The sequence below is a fragment of the Amblyomma mixtum genome, chromosome 2, assembly GCF_055824585.1.
Source record: "Amblyomma mixtum isolate Tamu chromosome 2, ASM5582458v1, whole genome shotgun sequence".
NCBI lineage: Eukaryota > Metazoa > Arthropoda > Arachnida > Ixodida > Ixodidae > Amblyomma > Amblyomma mixtum.
The window spans coordinates 249,833,164-249,849,463 of record NC_143013.1 but is presented as its reverse complement, the minus strand read 5'-3'; the positions used below and the strand labels follow the sequence as shown (position 1 = coordinate 249,849,463).

The window sequence follows — 16,300 nt, the reverse complement described above, 5'->3', positions numbered from 1 at the left end:
GAAAGTAAGAAAGTCACTTCGGCCGTGCTGATTTTATTCTAGCACCAGGTGGTCATCTGGAAATCCTAGAGCGAACGTTGTATTTTTTTATTTAATCATCACATACTGCGACTCCGTAAACGACGAAGCAGATGGGCGCATTTTTACAATCTAGGAGGCGGCGCTTCCCAGCTCACATTCGGAAGGTCCGTTTTAGTGGTGAACCGAACATGAGCGGCGACAAAAGCCAATGGGCCCCTGGAATGAGGACCCACCCAGAAAAAAAAACATCTCTACAAGTCCTGAAGCTCTTTCGTAGTAGCACTCCGGAATTTGAGTGGATATATTACCTAAATGACAGCTATAAAGTATACCTTATAGCGTCCTGCATGAACGCATGATCTACAAGGCATCAAAAGAGGCCGCCGCGGTGGCTCAGTGGTTATGGTGCTCGGCTGCTGACCCAAAAGACGCGGGTTCGATCCCGGCCGCGGCGGCTAGAATTTCTTTGGAGGAGAAATTCTAGAGGCCCGTGTACTGTGCGATGTCAGTGCACGTTAAAGAACCCCAAATGGTCGAAATTTCCGGAGCCCTTCACTACGGCGTCTCTCATAGCCTTAGTCGCTTTGGGACGTTAAACCCATAAACCAAACCAAACCAACCAAGCATCAAAAGAGCTTTTGTGCCCCCTGTCGACTATATGCACAGTAACATCACAAAAATTTCACACGCATTTATTTGGGGTTTGTTTGGTATCAGCACTGAACACATCCACATTAGCTTATCACGAAAGCTGCAAAGGAACATGTGCTGCCCTAAAATATGAGCAGTATATGTGGTCTACAGGAGAGACTGCAGAAAAAAATAGTGAACCACTACGCTGTAGTTATAGGGCGTGGCGTGAGCACGGCAGCCACAAGCATTTATTGGCGCCGTTAAAAAACACGCCCCCACTACGACGTACGCATTGACATTGGCAGTTAAAATGCACGTCCGCAGTAACCCGCTGTCTCAGGACAAAGCACAGGCGAAAAGGTTTCCTATGACTGTGTCATATGACTGGCATCACTGTATTAATACTACTCGAATCTTATCTTCGCATTACGACACAGAAGACGAATATGCACGCTCGCACATGAAGACTTAACTCTAACCATAAAAAATGACGTTCCACCTTCATGCAGCCAATGACCTTCACCTCCACACATGCCCATACAGTGAAATCACAGCTTGCGGACGGGAAGGAATAGTTCCCCGTCAAGCTCCGGCGCTATCTCTGTACCGGCGGAGGAACAAGAGTGGACTGTTCCCGACACCGGAATGGACAGCATCGCATCCAGCGAGCTGCCCAGGATCTTCCATGGCTTGCTCCAGCTGTCTCGGCATGGCTGGCATGTGGGGTCGTCCATGGAAGCGGCCTGGGGGCCTTTGCAGCCGTCCTTTCCATCAGGAAGGACGACGCGCTTGGCCACGGTCGAAGAAGGGTGCCTTCGGGGAGACCTGCCGCCCGCATCGGGCGTGGCGGACCTTGCGGTCTTGGCCGGCTTAGCCTGTGCGGGGTGAAGGAGCGAAGGAGTTTCAGTTTAAACGGTGGAATCATCGGTGGTTTGTAGGGGTGTCTTCCTGCCATCAGTGCGCTAGCTTCACTGAAACAAAGGCGAAAGGAACTAAACGCGGGATATTATTGTGCAAGAAGACCCTTTTCCGTGTCTTGCTTGCCTGCGGTTGGTGTTATGCCGACAAAACAAAGAAAATGAAAAGGAAAGCTTCCTTTTAGGTACGCAGTACACAGCTGTAATTATGTAACACTTGATCATGGGTGTGTGCGTAGGACGCAATGACGGAACGCTCTCATGAGTTACAGATAAAAGACTTGAGGAGTTCTGCTTTCAATGCGCAGCAAGCTGAACAGTAAGCGCTGAGTACAAGCGTCGCGGTGAGCGGCTCATTAATATAATTTTTTGCTGCTTCCAAAACCTTGTGTTCTCCCCACTGAGGACCGGAACAGACCACACGGTATACAAGCCAAAGAAAAAAAATGTACTATACAATAGTCATGCGCAAAATTGGAGAGACCATGCGAATAGCGCTGCCTGCGATTTTTCTGCGTATAAAGGCGTGCCTGACAGGAGTGTGTTGGCTGGTGCGGGCAGACATGCTAAAGTATTTGATCAACCATCCTACGCATATCTTGAGAACAAGCGCAGAACCGTCAGAAACCGCTGCCAAGTAGTTCTGTCATTTTGCGTGGTCTCCCACTTTTGCGCAGGGGTTTACATAGAATGTGCATCATTGGACTTTAACAGGGTTCCTTCTGAGAAGAGGAGTAAGGAAAGCCAAATTTTCGCTTTTCGATTAATTCTGCGTTTCCTTTAAAATGTCAGATCCCATTTTTTTGTGCAACAGGTAGATGCCTTAAGAACCACGTTATGATCACTTGCTCTTTCCGCATGTTCACAATTTTGGTCCCTATTCACTGTGGCAAATTTTGCGGAATTCCTTTTATCTTGACCTTCCGTACTAACTTCGTCGGAGGAGGAATTGCTGCGCGTGGACCTCCTGCCGCCAGCCTTGTCCCGGTGGGAGCCTTTAGACGGCGTGCTGATGCCTCGCAGGTGAGGGTACTTGGCGTACACCTCGTCTCCGCTGAGTACGGGCCGCACAAAGGCCTCGTCCGGTGAGCCGCCCAGGCCGCGCGTCTCGGTCATGCTTTGCGCTCCGCCAGGCGTGTTCACCTCCCACGTGGCGGCCCGCACACGAGCATAAGGGCTCAGTGATCTGAACCTCGCTTGTATGCCCTATGCCTGCTTCTAGGAGGTCACAAAATGACAATTCTTAGAAGTGAAAACTCCCCACCAGCACTCATGCGGGGGAATGACTCAATAACAACCCCTAACGTAGCGGTACGCACACACTGTCAGGTACATGGAGAATGCAAGTTAATTCGCAGAACACAAGGGGGACAGGTCGATACACAGGCCAAGAAATGTACAAACATCAGACTCCATGCTTCTCGTTCAGTGTTTCGCTCTCTTCGTGTTAATCATGAACCAACTGCCCATCGATATTTTATTCCTTTGAAAGGCCTTGGTGCGAGTACGGTAAATGAATACGAAATGTAATATCAAATGCGATCCAAATTCATGATGAGGTCGTTATTTGCCAACAACAGAGCTTGGTTGAGCCAGAAAGCTAACTTCTCAGAAGCATCAAAGTAGTCATCGAGGATAAATCCAACTACTTGCGTTGAATTGTCACATCAGACGTGTGACTGTCCCATAAATTTTTGACGGTCAAGTTTAGTGAAGCAATAAGGGATGGTCACATATATCGTGCGAAAATTCAAGGAAGCATTTTCACTTTTTGCTTGGACAATTAGATTTTTGGGGAGGGCAGTTGTGCAGCCATCCAGAAAGACGTCCATTAGAACCTGTCCCAGGGCAGAAGCTCTGCAATAAGCGGCGGAAGAAGCTGAGTGGAGCCTGCGAGGAAGCCCGTACCTCTGGGTGCAGCCCAGCGGCCGTGCTGGTCTGGTCGCTGTCTAGCGCACCGACCGCCGACTCGATGGTCATGGCCGGCACGATGAAGGTGCTGTGCGTAGCGTCGGCGCTCCCGCGTCCTCCGAGCACGATGGTGGCGGGTGTGCATGACGCTCCCTGATTCCAAAACGGCCACTCCTGGCGGCGACCCCTGCGTTTCCCATCGGATGGTCATTGAAGATGGACAGAAAAGTATATAGTGCCCCTTCTTCATCTTTAAGCTAGGTCGTGGTCACCTGTAGGTCAGTGTCGTCGGCAAGCTGGACTGTCAACTTTCGTGGTGCGCTGACAGGAGATTAAAATGAAAATGCAAGTAGGTGAGAGGTTGCGGCTGAGCACGCCTGTATAACGAAAACCGGGAAAACTTGTATGACCAAACCTAAACAGATTCAAAGTATGCGATTAGAAGGTTCCATGAGCCGTCCGAAAATGCCGTACGCTGGTTCTGCTAAGCACTTCATGCCGATATCTATTTTCGGCATCTACTAATACAGTGGTGTTGAACAAAAGATTAAGTCAGAGAAGTTGGCAGATTACGAAATCGTCTGCTAGTTGTTTCTTCCACATTAAAAAAAACAAAACAGACATAGTAACCTGACTACAGCATTTACGCCATTAAGGTCACGATCGCTCAGTTACCGTAAAGGAAACAGCGTCACTGGCGCAAAGTAGAGGTAAAAGAGTTTCAACAGTGCGTGTCTTTCGAAGAGAGGCATTGCATGGGACCACTATGAACTTTCGGTAAATATTTCCCGTTTGAGCATCAAAATGATTCCGGCGTTACCAAGAGTGCTTTTGTGCCATTTTGGTTTGCGCTAGCTTCGTGCCTCTATCTTTTATTATACCCAAGGTCGCGATCTCGGTGAATCGGTATCGATTAATGATTAAATCAGCACGGGAAGAATTTATGAACGAAGGAACAGAAGCACAAGACAAGCGCGGTCGACGTACACAACACGATGTTTGACGTCTTCATTCGCGCCGTTTTATTCATGATCCCTCTATTTTACCCTTGTTATTTTACCCTTGGAGTCGTTTAAGTCGTCGGCATGTTTTCAGCTGAAAAAAAAAGCACAGCGCACAAATGCAGAGGAGAGGAGAGAGAAAACACGGACGAGCGCTAACTTTCAACTGTCGTTTTAGAGTGCATGATTAGGAGGGTATATGTAAATACATGCCTGCTGTCATCAAAACAAATAAAAGGAAAACGAAACTTCATCGGCACACAAATATCTATACCCGCATCGGTATATTATAAGAAAAATTTGAGCTCGTTTTAGATGTCACTCAGACGGCCCACTGATGTATTCAGTTCTAATTCACGCAATCTGCGACACTTCCCTCAGCCGTGTTTATAACCGGTCCTGATAATACAGTAAAACGTGAGGAGAATGTTAGTGTTTGTGCCTGTCTTATTTCTCGTATCGTCCTCATTTGGGGGATATGGCTTCTTTGCAGACATGAGTTGCCAGCATACCCTTCCCCCTTCGTCCCCATTCTCTCCTGAACAGTTTCCTCTCACACAGATGTCTTCTTTCGTACCAGTAAGCCAAGACGCAGAGGTAGACCACAAGCATCAGGATAAGAAGGACGCTTGAAAGCAGGAGCATGAGGGCCCACAAAGTCGTGATCAGACCTGTGTCAGAAGGAAAGAAATGAACACCAGCATAGCAATGTCATGCGCCAGTGGCGCTCTTTCATTATCCCAGTCAAGTTTACAAGCCTTCAAAAGCGGCATTGAAATGCAGTCACCGACGACGAAAAGGAGATAATACATCCTTCTTGAATTCGGGAAACCCTGCCTGCATAGTTACAATGCGTAGTCGTGCTGATGAATGATACGCAAAGGAGATTTTTAAGACGCGAACGTAGGATCATAAAACAATACAGCAGCAGAAGGACTACAAAGAGTAGTTTGGTAATATGTACAAGTGCCTACAATGTAAACGCGAACACTTAGTTCGCCCTCAAGAACGAATTCTGTTCTTAATTCTACACTGGTGTTCAGAACGTCCAATAGGAACTATCTGTTGAGAAGAAAAGTACTTAGAAAAAAGAAAAACGTGGATAATTTACTTAGGCTTATGTAATGATTATTGGTTCAATGCTGATAAATCGGCGTGTATATTGGATCTATATCTGCACTGGCAGTACTCTGAAGAACCGCCATTGCACACCATTACCAGCAATTCAGGATAGCACATCACCAGTGCCGCTAAGCCTAGCAGCCTCTAGCGCTTAACTCGCAAGCTTTCGGCCATTCTCTTTGTTTCTTATGCCCCAAATGACGTCACGACGTGGATGAATTTGAGATGGTCATTGAACATATAACGTGAGCTCCGTTGCTTTTCATTTATTGGTCTTAATGCACTGTTTTAATTTGGTGCTTGCCATTACATGTACTGCGCCTTTTTTTTCATTCATTCTTTTACTACATATTTCGATATTTAGTGATGTCAGTCGCAACCTGCCAGGGCCCTTACCTTTGGGCTAGCAGTTTTGTAGATAAATAAACGCGTGATTTTTCATGGTTCAAATGTATGATACACGTGGTTACAGCCAAGGGCAATAGAAGAGTTTGTCCCGAATCCTGGTATTGCTTTGAAATCATGAGTAACCAGGGAATCATTTAATCACCCTCTCCAACTCGCTCTTCTCAGTTTTATTTTCGCGCTTCGGTATCGCTGTTCGTGTTTGGTATACGAAGAGTATAGACGCGGCCTCAGTCTTCCTTTCGAGGCATTGTTTTAGCTGAAGGGCTCTGTGAAGACTCCACACGGTGCGAGAAGCTCGTTACGCCATGTGTTCTGTGTAACGTGTTTCATTCTTGGACAGGTACAGGTATCTTTATATATTTCACTTGCCTGTTTGCGGGTTCATTCATTCATTCATTCATTCATTCATTCATTCATTCATTCATTCATTCATTCATTCATTCATTCATTCATTCATTCATTCATTCATTCATTCATTCATTCATTCATTCATTCATTCATTCATTCATTCATTCATTACCTTGGGAGCCCCAAAAGATTGTTTACTAAGGAGGGAAAAACCACTATTACTACAAGATGAAGGTATGCAAAATACAGCGCGAAATTCAACGCAAAATAAAACGAAAAAAGGAAGTGCGGGCCAAAACTGCACACATGTAGTATTTGAGGGAAATTTTTTGTTCCATGTGCTGCAGTAACGCCCTTGCGACGCAAGAGCGGTGCATATTTGTACCACCGCTCGAACGCTGCTCGTAAGTGATACTTTTCCTACAGAACTGTTAAGCCCTCAGTCGGCACCTGCTCCAAACAAGGCATCTCTTTTGTAATTGCTATTACGGACATTTCCTTATCTGTTCCCACTGTGCTTTCGCGTATCTTGCATGACATGCTAAAAGTATAGAAAGTAGTCTGGTTTCGCCGGTCATAGTAGGGAGGGAATTTTAACCTAAATCATTTTCGTCGCTTGTGCAATGTAATCAATTTTTAAAAGTAGGTGGCATTTCTGCCCAGGGAAAGTTAGAGATTAGCATTCAACCCAGCCCATTGACAAATAAAAGTTGGACAGGTTCCCCAAAGATATAGGCGCGTGAAACAAATCTCTTCTGATTTCACTCTCGTGCATTGTGTTAGAGCCTGCCCGGGGCACTCGGTCCACAAGGTCAGCTATGAAGGAAGGCTTGCTGACGACAGAGCGAGCCCCAAATAACTAAAATTTCAATTATTCCTGTCATTTTTCGCTGTCCTAGTTTCAATAAGTAAAGAAACCGCCGTGGACAGGTAGGTGGTGGCTACGGTTTGGAACCCCAGACGGGGAGGAATTTTCTGAACAGATATTTAAAGAAGGCTGAACAGCTTTCTTTTCTAGCCGTACAGATGTGATTGGGTGGATTATTTTGTTTACTTTTCGTTTATTTCCATCATCTAAATAATCCAGTCAGTAATTTCCGCACAGTGTATGAACATGGCAGGTATTGTATGGCACCGTGTAGTAGTGTATAGTACTTTGAAATATGGTGTGGCATCGTACGGTATCGTGGGATTCCGATGCTCTACTTATTGCACTGGTTAGTGTAGTAGGCAGACAGCTCTGTCGTGCCGCACACGGGCTCGCCAATATGTTTTTACAGCAAACTAGATATATAGGTGAGCATATAAGCAAATCTCGTTCAAGTTAACGCCACTTCCTTAAGCTGCTGTAATATGCTATAGTACTTCGGATGCTTAATTCCTCTCTTACATGCTCGCCGTCACATTTCATAGCACACCGAGCATCCTCGATCGTAATCTTCCCAAAACAGGCATCTAGATCCAAAAGAACCACCGAATATGTTAATTTCTCGCTTGAAAGATAAGATACGGATAGCTTATTTGATTAGTGACTACTAATCTCTTTCCCTCAGTTAAGACCAGTATTCTAAGCAGTGAAACAAGGCCAAGTTAACAATCGCATGTTTTATGTTTTTGTTAATTATGTATCTTGCTAAAGTTGCGATGAGAAATATCAAAATGCAGCCACATTTGTTCTAATCATGCAACTGGGACAACACTACTCTCTCTTGACACCTTAGAATTCGGCGAAGCCATAAATGGTCTTCAATGCTCAAAGTACCGCTTGGCAACGCTCTTTTCATTAGAAGATTTCGCGTGTTCTGTCCTCCTTCCTCTACTGGTTAGAACAGCATTATGCGAAGTGGCGGCGAAGAATATTTGCTCCACTTAGTGAGGCCACTACGAGCACACCTCAAAGCCTGTCCAAGCTCGCGATGCTTTTATCACGATATCCGCAGTTTTGTCACGATACTACCCAGGTGAAATATATAATTTAAAGCAAAAGAGAGAGAAATCATACCGCTCCGACTGAGTGCTACGCAGTCGCGTTCGTCCAAGGGCTGGAATCCTTCGGAACAGCGGCACTGTCCCTCCAGGCATGCAGCCGTCATCGTGCACTCAGAGCTCACTGTGCAGTTCTCTCCCAGCGCTAGCACCACAGTAGACTCTGCATGAAAACGGCAAATATGTTTTCAGATGGTGGCATTGATTCCAAGGGTTTCTTTGTCGCCAGCCACACATATCCAAGCGCAACGACGGGCGGAAGCGAGGATATTGCACCAGGGGTGATGGAAATAGGCGCAGGGCTGTTAAGCTGGGCGCGGATCTTTTTGTTTCATTTCCGGCCCTCGGGAGTTCCTAATATTAACACGTCAGCGTTAATGAGCCTGTCGGAGGAAAGCTGGCGTGGTCACTGGTTTTCTTTGTCGATGTAACTGACCGTGAGTGAAAAATTCGCGAATAATCAGTAGAGAAGCAATCTACTTGGGCCACCTAGGTCACATGACGTTGTGGCGACATCATAACCTGTCATAACCGGATTGTGCGCGAACTGACCACATTGGCAGGAAGCATTTGAATTAACAATCGGTCGGGAGAGGTTGCTAGGAAAGTGCAGCCTGGGTCGCGCAAGCCCTATATGGTCGGGAAGCACCTGCCATCGCAGGGCAGTGGCGCACCAATTAACCACTGCACCTCTGCGCCGGGAGTGGCATAAGCAACTCCGGGTATCTGAAAGTAAAGTAGACAATGTAAAGTAGGGGATTTATGGTGATTAACCCACTAAGGCTGTATCGTCATACCCTTAGGGCAGAGCTTAAGTGCACCCCCCTCCCCCCCCCCCCTCAACCCATTTTTAAACCTGGCAACACTGCGCTCATCAAAGCTCCATAACACCGATTGAGGCTTGAGACGCAGTTTTTTACTTCCCTATTATCACGATTACTACTTGTTTTCTGGTCTTTTCCTTGCCACGCATTATGATGTCATGCGTTCTTGAACAAATCGTTTCGACATTCCTGCAGCTAGCAATACTTAACTAAGTCGTCTATCTGCATGTATTTATTTTAATGATTTGCTTAATTGCACCATTCTAACTTTAAAGTATCACCCGGCAGGGAAATAGCTCCTTGTCACAACAACGCTGTATGCGTTTGATTCAGTTGCAAAGTTCCTTGAAGAATTCTCTACATTTGGTAGTGATGTGCTACACACTTTACGCGCTTCATACCAGTAGAGTAGAAGACTAGGATAGGTGTAGCCTGTAAATGCTGCCATTTAAGTTCCACTTTTTCTTGGTGATATCGGTGCTTGCCAGTGAATACTGCCTCATCATACCGGTGTGAACACTCGCACGTATGCATGCGTACTAAGTATGTGGGCGTAATGAAGCCTTGAAAGGTAGTTTTATGGGGGACACAACTTTCTTGTCTGCTTGTATTGGAATCTTCTCTCTGTCCCTGCATTTGGACAGAAGATATAGAAGCCGGCTTGGCGGAGTGTGGACAACGCCCAAAGAACTTGGCCAATCAACGGGCAGCATGCTGCGTCTGATGACTTCCTGTCCTTAATATATAAGCTCATGACTTTTATAAAACGAACCTAGGAGCCCAACCAATGGTGGAACTGCGCAGACAGAAATATTGTTCACAAAGCTGGCGTCATTTAAGAACCTAAAGTTTAGGAATTGGAAACTAAGAGCGATTCCGGGGTAGTGTAAACCTATCAGTGACTGGCAACCAGTCTTTAACCTTTGCCTCCCGTCCGGAGGGAGATCTTGCGGTGATTGTGACAGAATCCTGGTGGTCATTCCGCCCGATTCCCGACAGCCTTACAACAGGGATGCTAAGATGTGGAGTGGCTCACCAGCAGAGTTGCACCGCTCCGCTTTGATGAGCGGTCGCAGGGACGGGCAGATGCACAGCTGGTTGGCGCAGGTGGCGTTAGCCTCCATGGCCGCACACTGGTCCGTCGTGTTGCATGTCACGAACTCCAACACTGCGTACGATTCGGAAGCATCTGTAACGGTAGTGGTTTTGTTTTGCTCGTCTCGAGTGGCCAGAGAACCCATTGCGTAGCAGTGAAAAGCAGCAGGCAGTGGGCGCAGCGGGAAAAGACAGGAAGCAATTCGGGGAAAAGAAGACGTCTGTAGCGCTGCATTACTCGCCGATGAGATACGGATCTTTACGCGTACATGGCGACCGCAGCAGGCACATTCATTCATTAGGTTGGGGCAACCTAAAAGGAAATGAAAATAATAAGCCCCTGCCTGCACCACATATACGTACAACCGGCTTAGCCCAATTCAAAAATAAAAGAAAAGGCACGTGGGCAAATGATAATTTCACTACCCATAAGTGGGAAAAAGGAAAAAAAAATGGGGGGGGGGGTAAGCTACTATAGCGACCCACAGTAGGGGGAGCGGGCCCGGGGAGACTCCCCTGATTCCCCTGGGAAGTAGCGGAAATAATGGCTAAAAGGGATGGGTTGAATGGTTGTCAGGAATGGGTTATGGTATTAAAGATGGGAATGGGGACAGCGAGTTGTTTGCTCTGATACTTCAACTTTCTCGACCCCATTTCTGGCCTGCCTGGCCACGGCAGGGAGAGCATCAAGATTGCCCAATGGTGCGGCCTCGCTCGCGGGATGCCCGACCACCCACCAAACGCAAAGGGCTCCGATCGCCGGGGACAGGAGAACCTAACACGCGGTCAGCTGCCTGGGGCCCCTCCATGACAGCGTTTGTTTCCGACCAGCCAGCTACTCCCCGTCGAGTGCTTTTCGCGGTTTTTCAGACACAGGAGGTATGTGTGATGTGATCCGGCCTGTAGAGGCCTAGGTCGTCAGCCTATCGGCCCACCGGCCATCGGCACCATGACCTAGTACCTCCGGGAGGACACATTTGTGCTTACAACCAACCAACCATGAACTTATTTTCTCCCCTAGCTTGCTCTTCTCCTACTGAGGAGGGAGTGTTCAAGGCCGGGCGACCGGGCCACAAACCAAGAACGTGGCTTAGGGTGAGATGATCCGGGCCTACTTCGCCGGTACTCCACAACATCGACGGTTTTTGCTGGACGCTTCGAGGTCGTACTACTCCTCCGTTCCTCGGCGTCCCGCAAAGGCCATTACAGCCCTGCGACCGGCCGTGAAGCCGCTTCCTCGAGGCGTCGTTTCAGAGCCTGGCTATTGTGAACCCCCGCGCGGACCTGGTTTCTCCGGAGCCAGAAACCGGCGCGTCGGTAGCCAGACTTGCACGACCCAGCGTGTGAAGGGAAGTAGCATGTATATGAAACCTTTTTGACTTTGTACATGCCTTCGGTACTGGATTTCGTGGGTCCAACCCGGGTATAAACCCATGCCTGCCTCCGCTCAGGCATCGGACCTCACGCGCGCGACTGGCCCTCATAGTCGCCTGGGAGTCGCTGCCACTCACTCCCATGGGGTTTCGCATCCCCAGAGGATGGGTCCCGACCGTCCTATTCCCACCGCTGGCGTTGCACCGAAACAAAGCCTAGTAGCCGAAACTACACCGGCCCGTATCCGGTGGCGGGGGGCACGGGCAGGCCGCATAGCCGAATCACCCCCCCCCCCCCCCCTCCGCAGCAGGCACAGTAAAATTCAATTGAATGTGAATGGGAGAGGCTTTTGTCTGTAGTCGATGTAATAGGGCTTATTATGATTTTAAAGATAACATCCGCTGACGGAGGGCGCCACCAGCGCCACCGTGATCGGCTGTGCACACACCGAGCTCCAGCAAAATCACGTCTACGTCCAGGTTCCTGACCTCGGATCGCCACCAACCGTTCTACAGGAGCGCTACTTCATCGCCTGTACGCCTGGTAACGAAAATTCCAAGCGTTCTGCGCCGTTTTTTGGCACATCAGCATCTGGCTGGCCGCCCACGCCGGGCGCGCTAAGCCAAGCCTACATCTGCACCGCCGGGGCAACGCCCCCCGCGCTCGCCAGCATGCTCGCAGCCGGAACGGCGGGGAGCTCGCCTAGCCAGTCAGCAGCCCAGGCGCTGAATCACAAGCACTGTGCTCCCGCGGCGCCCCGGCAAGCCACCGCAGCCACGATCGTCATGAAATTTGCGAACCACCTCAACCTCGGCAACACTTTATTCCCTGTGCTCTGTCGGTCCGTCATGGATTCCGCCCGCCTAACCAAGACTGAACGTGACAATACCTACATCAAACTCCGCACCTCGCAAAACATCCTGGCCATCGATACCCACCGCCCAGCCGCTGCGGACAAGCTGCTCCAACTCAAGCAAGTTTCACTGAACAACATACAGTACGAAGTCACCTCGTACGTAGCTAACGACCCCCTTAACGCCCGTGGTGTTATACACGGCATCACCATGGACTTTACCGAAGACGACTTTGCCGCTAACCTTCGTGTTGACGGCACCCGACTCCTAAGCGCCCGCCGTCTCGGACGTACCAACACACTTCTGCTCACCGTCGAAGGGCCCCGTCTACCACGCTATGCCGTCTTCTACAGCGGAGTGTACCGCGTCTACCCGCAAAAACCGCACAGCAAACAATGCACGCATTGTCACGCCATAGGACACCGTGCCGACGTCTGTCCTAACAAGCCTAGCCTTGTTCGGTGCTCGACTTGCAGCCAACCGTTTCCTCCTGACCAAGACCCAACGACTATCCCAGACGAATGTGAACCACATTGCTGGAACTGCAAGGGCGACCACACACCGTCTCATCCTGAATGCCCCGCAAGGAAAGACGCCGACGCTGCAGTCCTAAAGTGGCACCGCGCCCAACGACGCCATCGCGCCCGCGCCGCCCCTCCACCCCCTAAAGCCGACGCGACCATCTGGCCGCCCCTGCCTACCTCGAACCGCTACGAGGCCCTTCAGCTCTCCTGCAGCAGCAGCAGCAGCAACAGCCCGGGGCACGAGACCGCGCAAAGAAGTCAATCTCGAACCAAGCCCTCTGCCAAGCGGCCACCGTCCACCACTTCTGGTGCGGCAACCAGCACCTCCACCTCCTCTACTAAACCGCAAGCTTCCGTGATGCAGTCACAGACTCCACCAAGTCACCAGGTGAGCGGTCCATCTCCCACATCCATCGCACCCCCTCCCCCGTCCTTCCAAAACCGGTTTTACTCACGCCCCTCCACATCTACTCCACTTTCACCCCTCCCTACCGACAACGCTATTGCTCTCATACAGCAATCCCTTGCTCCCGTCCTATTGGCCTTACAACAACTGACGGCTCGCGTCGAGCAACTAGAGCACCATCTCCTCTCCCTCGCGTCCTCTGCCCCACCCTCTCCCGACGCAGACTCCAATGCTTCCCCTCGAAAGCGCGCAAGCGCCCCTCTAGTGCCTAACCTCGACACAATGGAGGAAGACCGGCATGATGAGTGATATCATGCGACACACATCCCCACCCCAAAACCCTCTAATTATTTGGCAGTGGAACTGCCGCGGTTTTCGTCGCAAGAAAAATGCCCTCTTGCAACACATGCAGATTACTGGCGTTAACCCAGACGTCATCGCACTGCAGGAAACGCACGGTGCCTTTTCTCTGCCAGGTTACGACCATTTTACTCAGCCAAGTATAGTCGTGAAGAGAAAAGGACATCAAACGCCCCCTCCTCCGCCGACTTTGACGGTTACATACATACGGCGCACGATACCCACCATTCAGGAAGATACATCCCACCTCAACTCCGGGACGAAAGAGCATGTCCTGACACACTCCACCTATCAGGGTCACCGTATCACGATTTTAAACTGCTACTGGACTCCCTCCGACTCCAAAACCAGCATCCCACCTTTGCATACGGCCCTTCCTGCCTCTAATGTCCCTACTACTTTCGTCCTTCTTGGTGACTTCAACTGCCCACACCCTGCATGGGGATACGACCGTACTTCAGCCTCCGGACGAAAACTCGACCGCTTCGCCAGTATTCATCACCTCACCCTCCTGAATGACACGTTCATGCCTACACGTCTAGGATGTGGAGCACAATCCGACACAAACCCCGACCTCGCATGGATTCGCAGCGATCTCCGCGCTTCTTGGAGTAATACGGGTGACACGATGGGGAGTGATCACTGTATTCTTCAGATAACGCTCACGTCCCAGCGACCCTCCAGACCACCCGGAACACATCTACCTCCCACTATGCTCGTAGACTGGCCAAAGGCTCGGCCGGCCCTCGACTCCTTATCAGTCTCACTCGAGGACCCCGAAAAATGGTGTAGCGCCATTATGGAGACCGTCTCCCAACACACCAAACATATCCACCGATCTCCCGACTATCCATACATTGACACACACCTACTTGGGCTATGGAAACAACGTCGCCGGGCCATAAAAGCTTGGCGCAACTGTAGATCTAGCCACGCATTGAAAAGAAAAGTTGCTGAACAAACGCAAGCAGCCCAAGAATACGCTGACCAACTAGCCACGAACAACTGGCTTCAGCTCTGTGATGACATGGTCGAGAGACTCCACACTCCAAAAGTCTGGCACATTATGCGCACCCTACTTGGACAGGGTAAACCTCGTAACACACTTCAAAAGCTACAGTTGGCCCTCTCCGTCTCACAAGAAGAGCTGGTTGAGCAAATCCGAAATCAATTTTACCCATCCTCTACTTCTCCTGCCAGCTCCCCGTCATACCCTTACACCGAAGAAGAAGCAGACGAACAAGGAATGAATTCCGACTTTACATTCGCCGAACTTCAGGCTGCTCTACGCTCCCTTAAGCGAAACACAGCACCCGGCCCAGATAAAGTTACCTATGGTATACTCCGTAATCTTCCCGATTCAAAACTAGACGAACTTATTCAGATTATTAATACTGTTTGGCGCTCCGGGAAAATTCCCACTGCATGGAAAGAGGCACACGTAATTATGATTCCGAAACCAGGAAAATCCTCTGCGCTCATCACTAACCTCCGACCTATATCCATGACTTCTTGCCTAGGGAAGCTGATGGAGAAGATGGCCCTTACCCGCCTCGAATGGCACCTGCATACCAATCGCTGTCTTGCTCCCACTATGGTCGGATTCCGCGCCCACGTATGCACACAAGACATTGGACGGCAAATCTATGAGGATTTGTACGCCTTCCCAAGCAGCGCACAGCTTCGAGTTTTGACCGGCGTGGATATCAAAAAGGCTTTTGATAATGTCGCCCACTCCGCAATTCTCACCAACCTGGCAGACACTCGCCCTGGGGTCCGCATGTTCAACTACATCAAAGACTTTCTTACAGACAGGACCCTCCGAATCATTGGCCCCGACGGCACACCTTCCGCCCCCTTTCCCCTCACCGCAGGTACACCACAGGGATCCATTCTTTCACCTATGCTTTTTAACTTGGCAATGAAAGAACTGCCCCGAAAACTCGCTGAAATTCCTGGCCTACGCCACGCTATATATGCGGATGATATCTCTCTCTGGTCTACCACAGGAAACGCCGGGGAACTAGAATCCACTTTGCAGCAAGGCCTCGACGTCGTTCAGGAGCATGCACGCCGCATAGGTATGAGTTGTTCCGCCGAAAAGTCGGAATACATCGTGGTTTCTAACGCTCCTCAAAAAACCGCTTCTTCCTACCGCGAACTCATTCAACTCTCTCTCGCGCAAACCCCTATTCCCCGACGGAGCCACATCAAGATCCTTGGCTTCACTTTTCAACAAGATGGCAAGTGCAACGTGTGGCTTAGCCAACTCCTGCAACAACTGAACCAAATTCGCCACATGCTGTCCCGCGTATCTCGTCAAAAGCATGGACTCAGAGAGCACGAACTCCGTCGAGTTATAGAAGCACTCGTTTATTCGAGGGTCATGTACGCCTACCCCTATCAACGCCTCACATCCTCTCAAGTAAGCAAACTGGAAGCCTCTCTGCGTCGCTTCACTCGATTAGCCATGGGAGTTCCCATCTACGCCGCAAATGCTCTGATCGCAGACGCCG

General features: G+C 49.6%; 1 protein-coding gene across 1 annotated transcript; it reads right to left on the bottom strand.

The window, feature by feature from the left end:
* Positions 1-995: 995 nt before the first annotated feature.
* Positions 996-5,128, bottom strand: LOC149363458 (uncharacterized). Its single transcript, XM_089569925.1, has 4 exons — positions 5,043-5,128; positions 3,481-3,669; positions 2,505-2,730; positions 996-1,529 (listed from the first exon to the last, which is right to left on the bottom strand). Exons 1-4 carry the CDS (start codon positions 5,126-5,128, stop codon positions 1,203-1,205), a joined length of 828 nt encoding a protein of 275 aa, XP_089426051.1. The 3' UTR covers positions 996-1,202.
* Between the last annotated feature and the right edge of the window lie 11,172 nt (positions 5,129-16,300).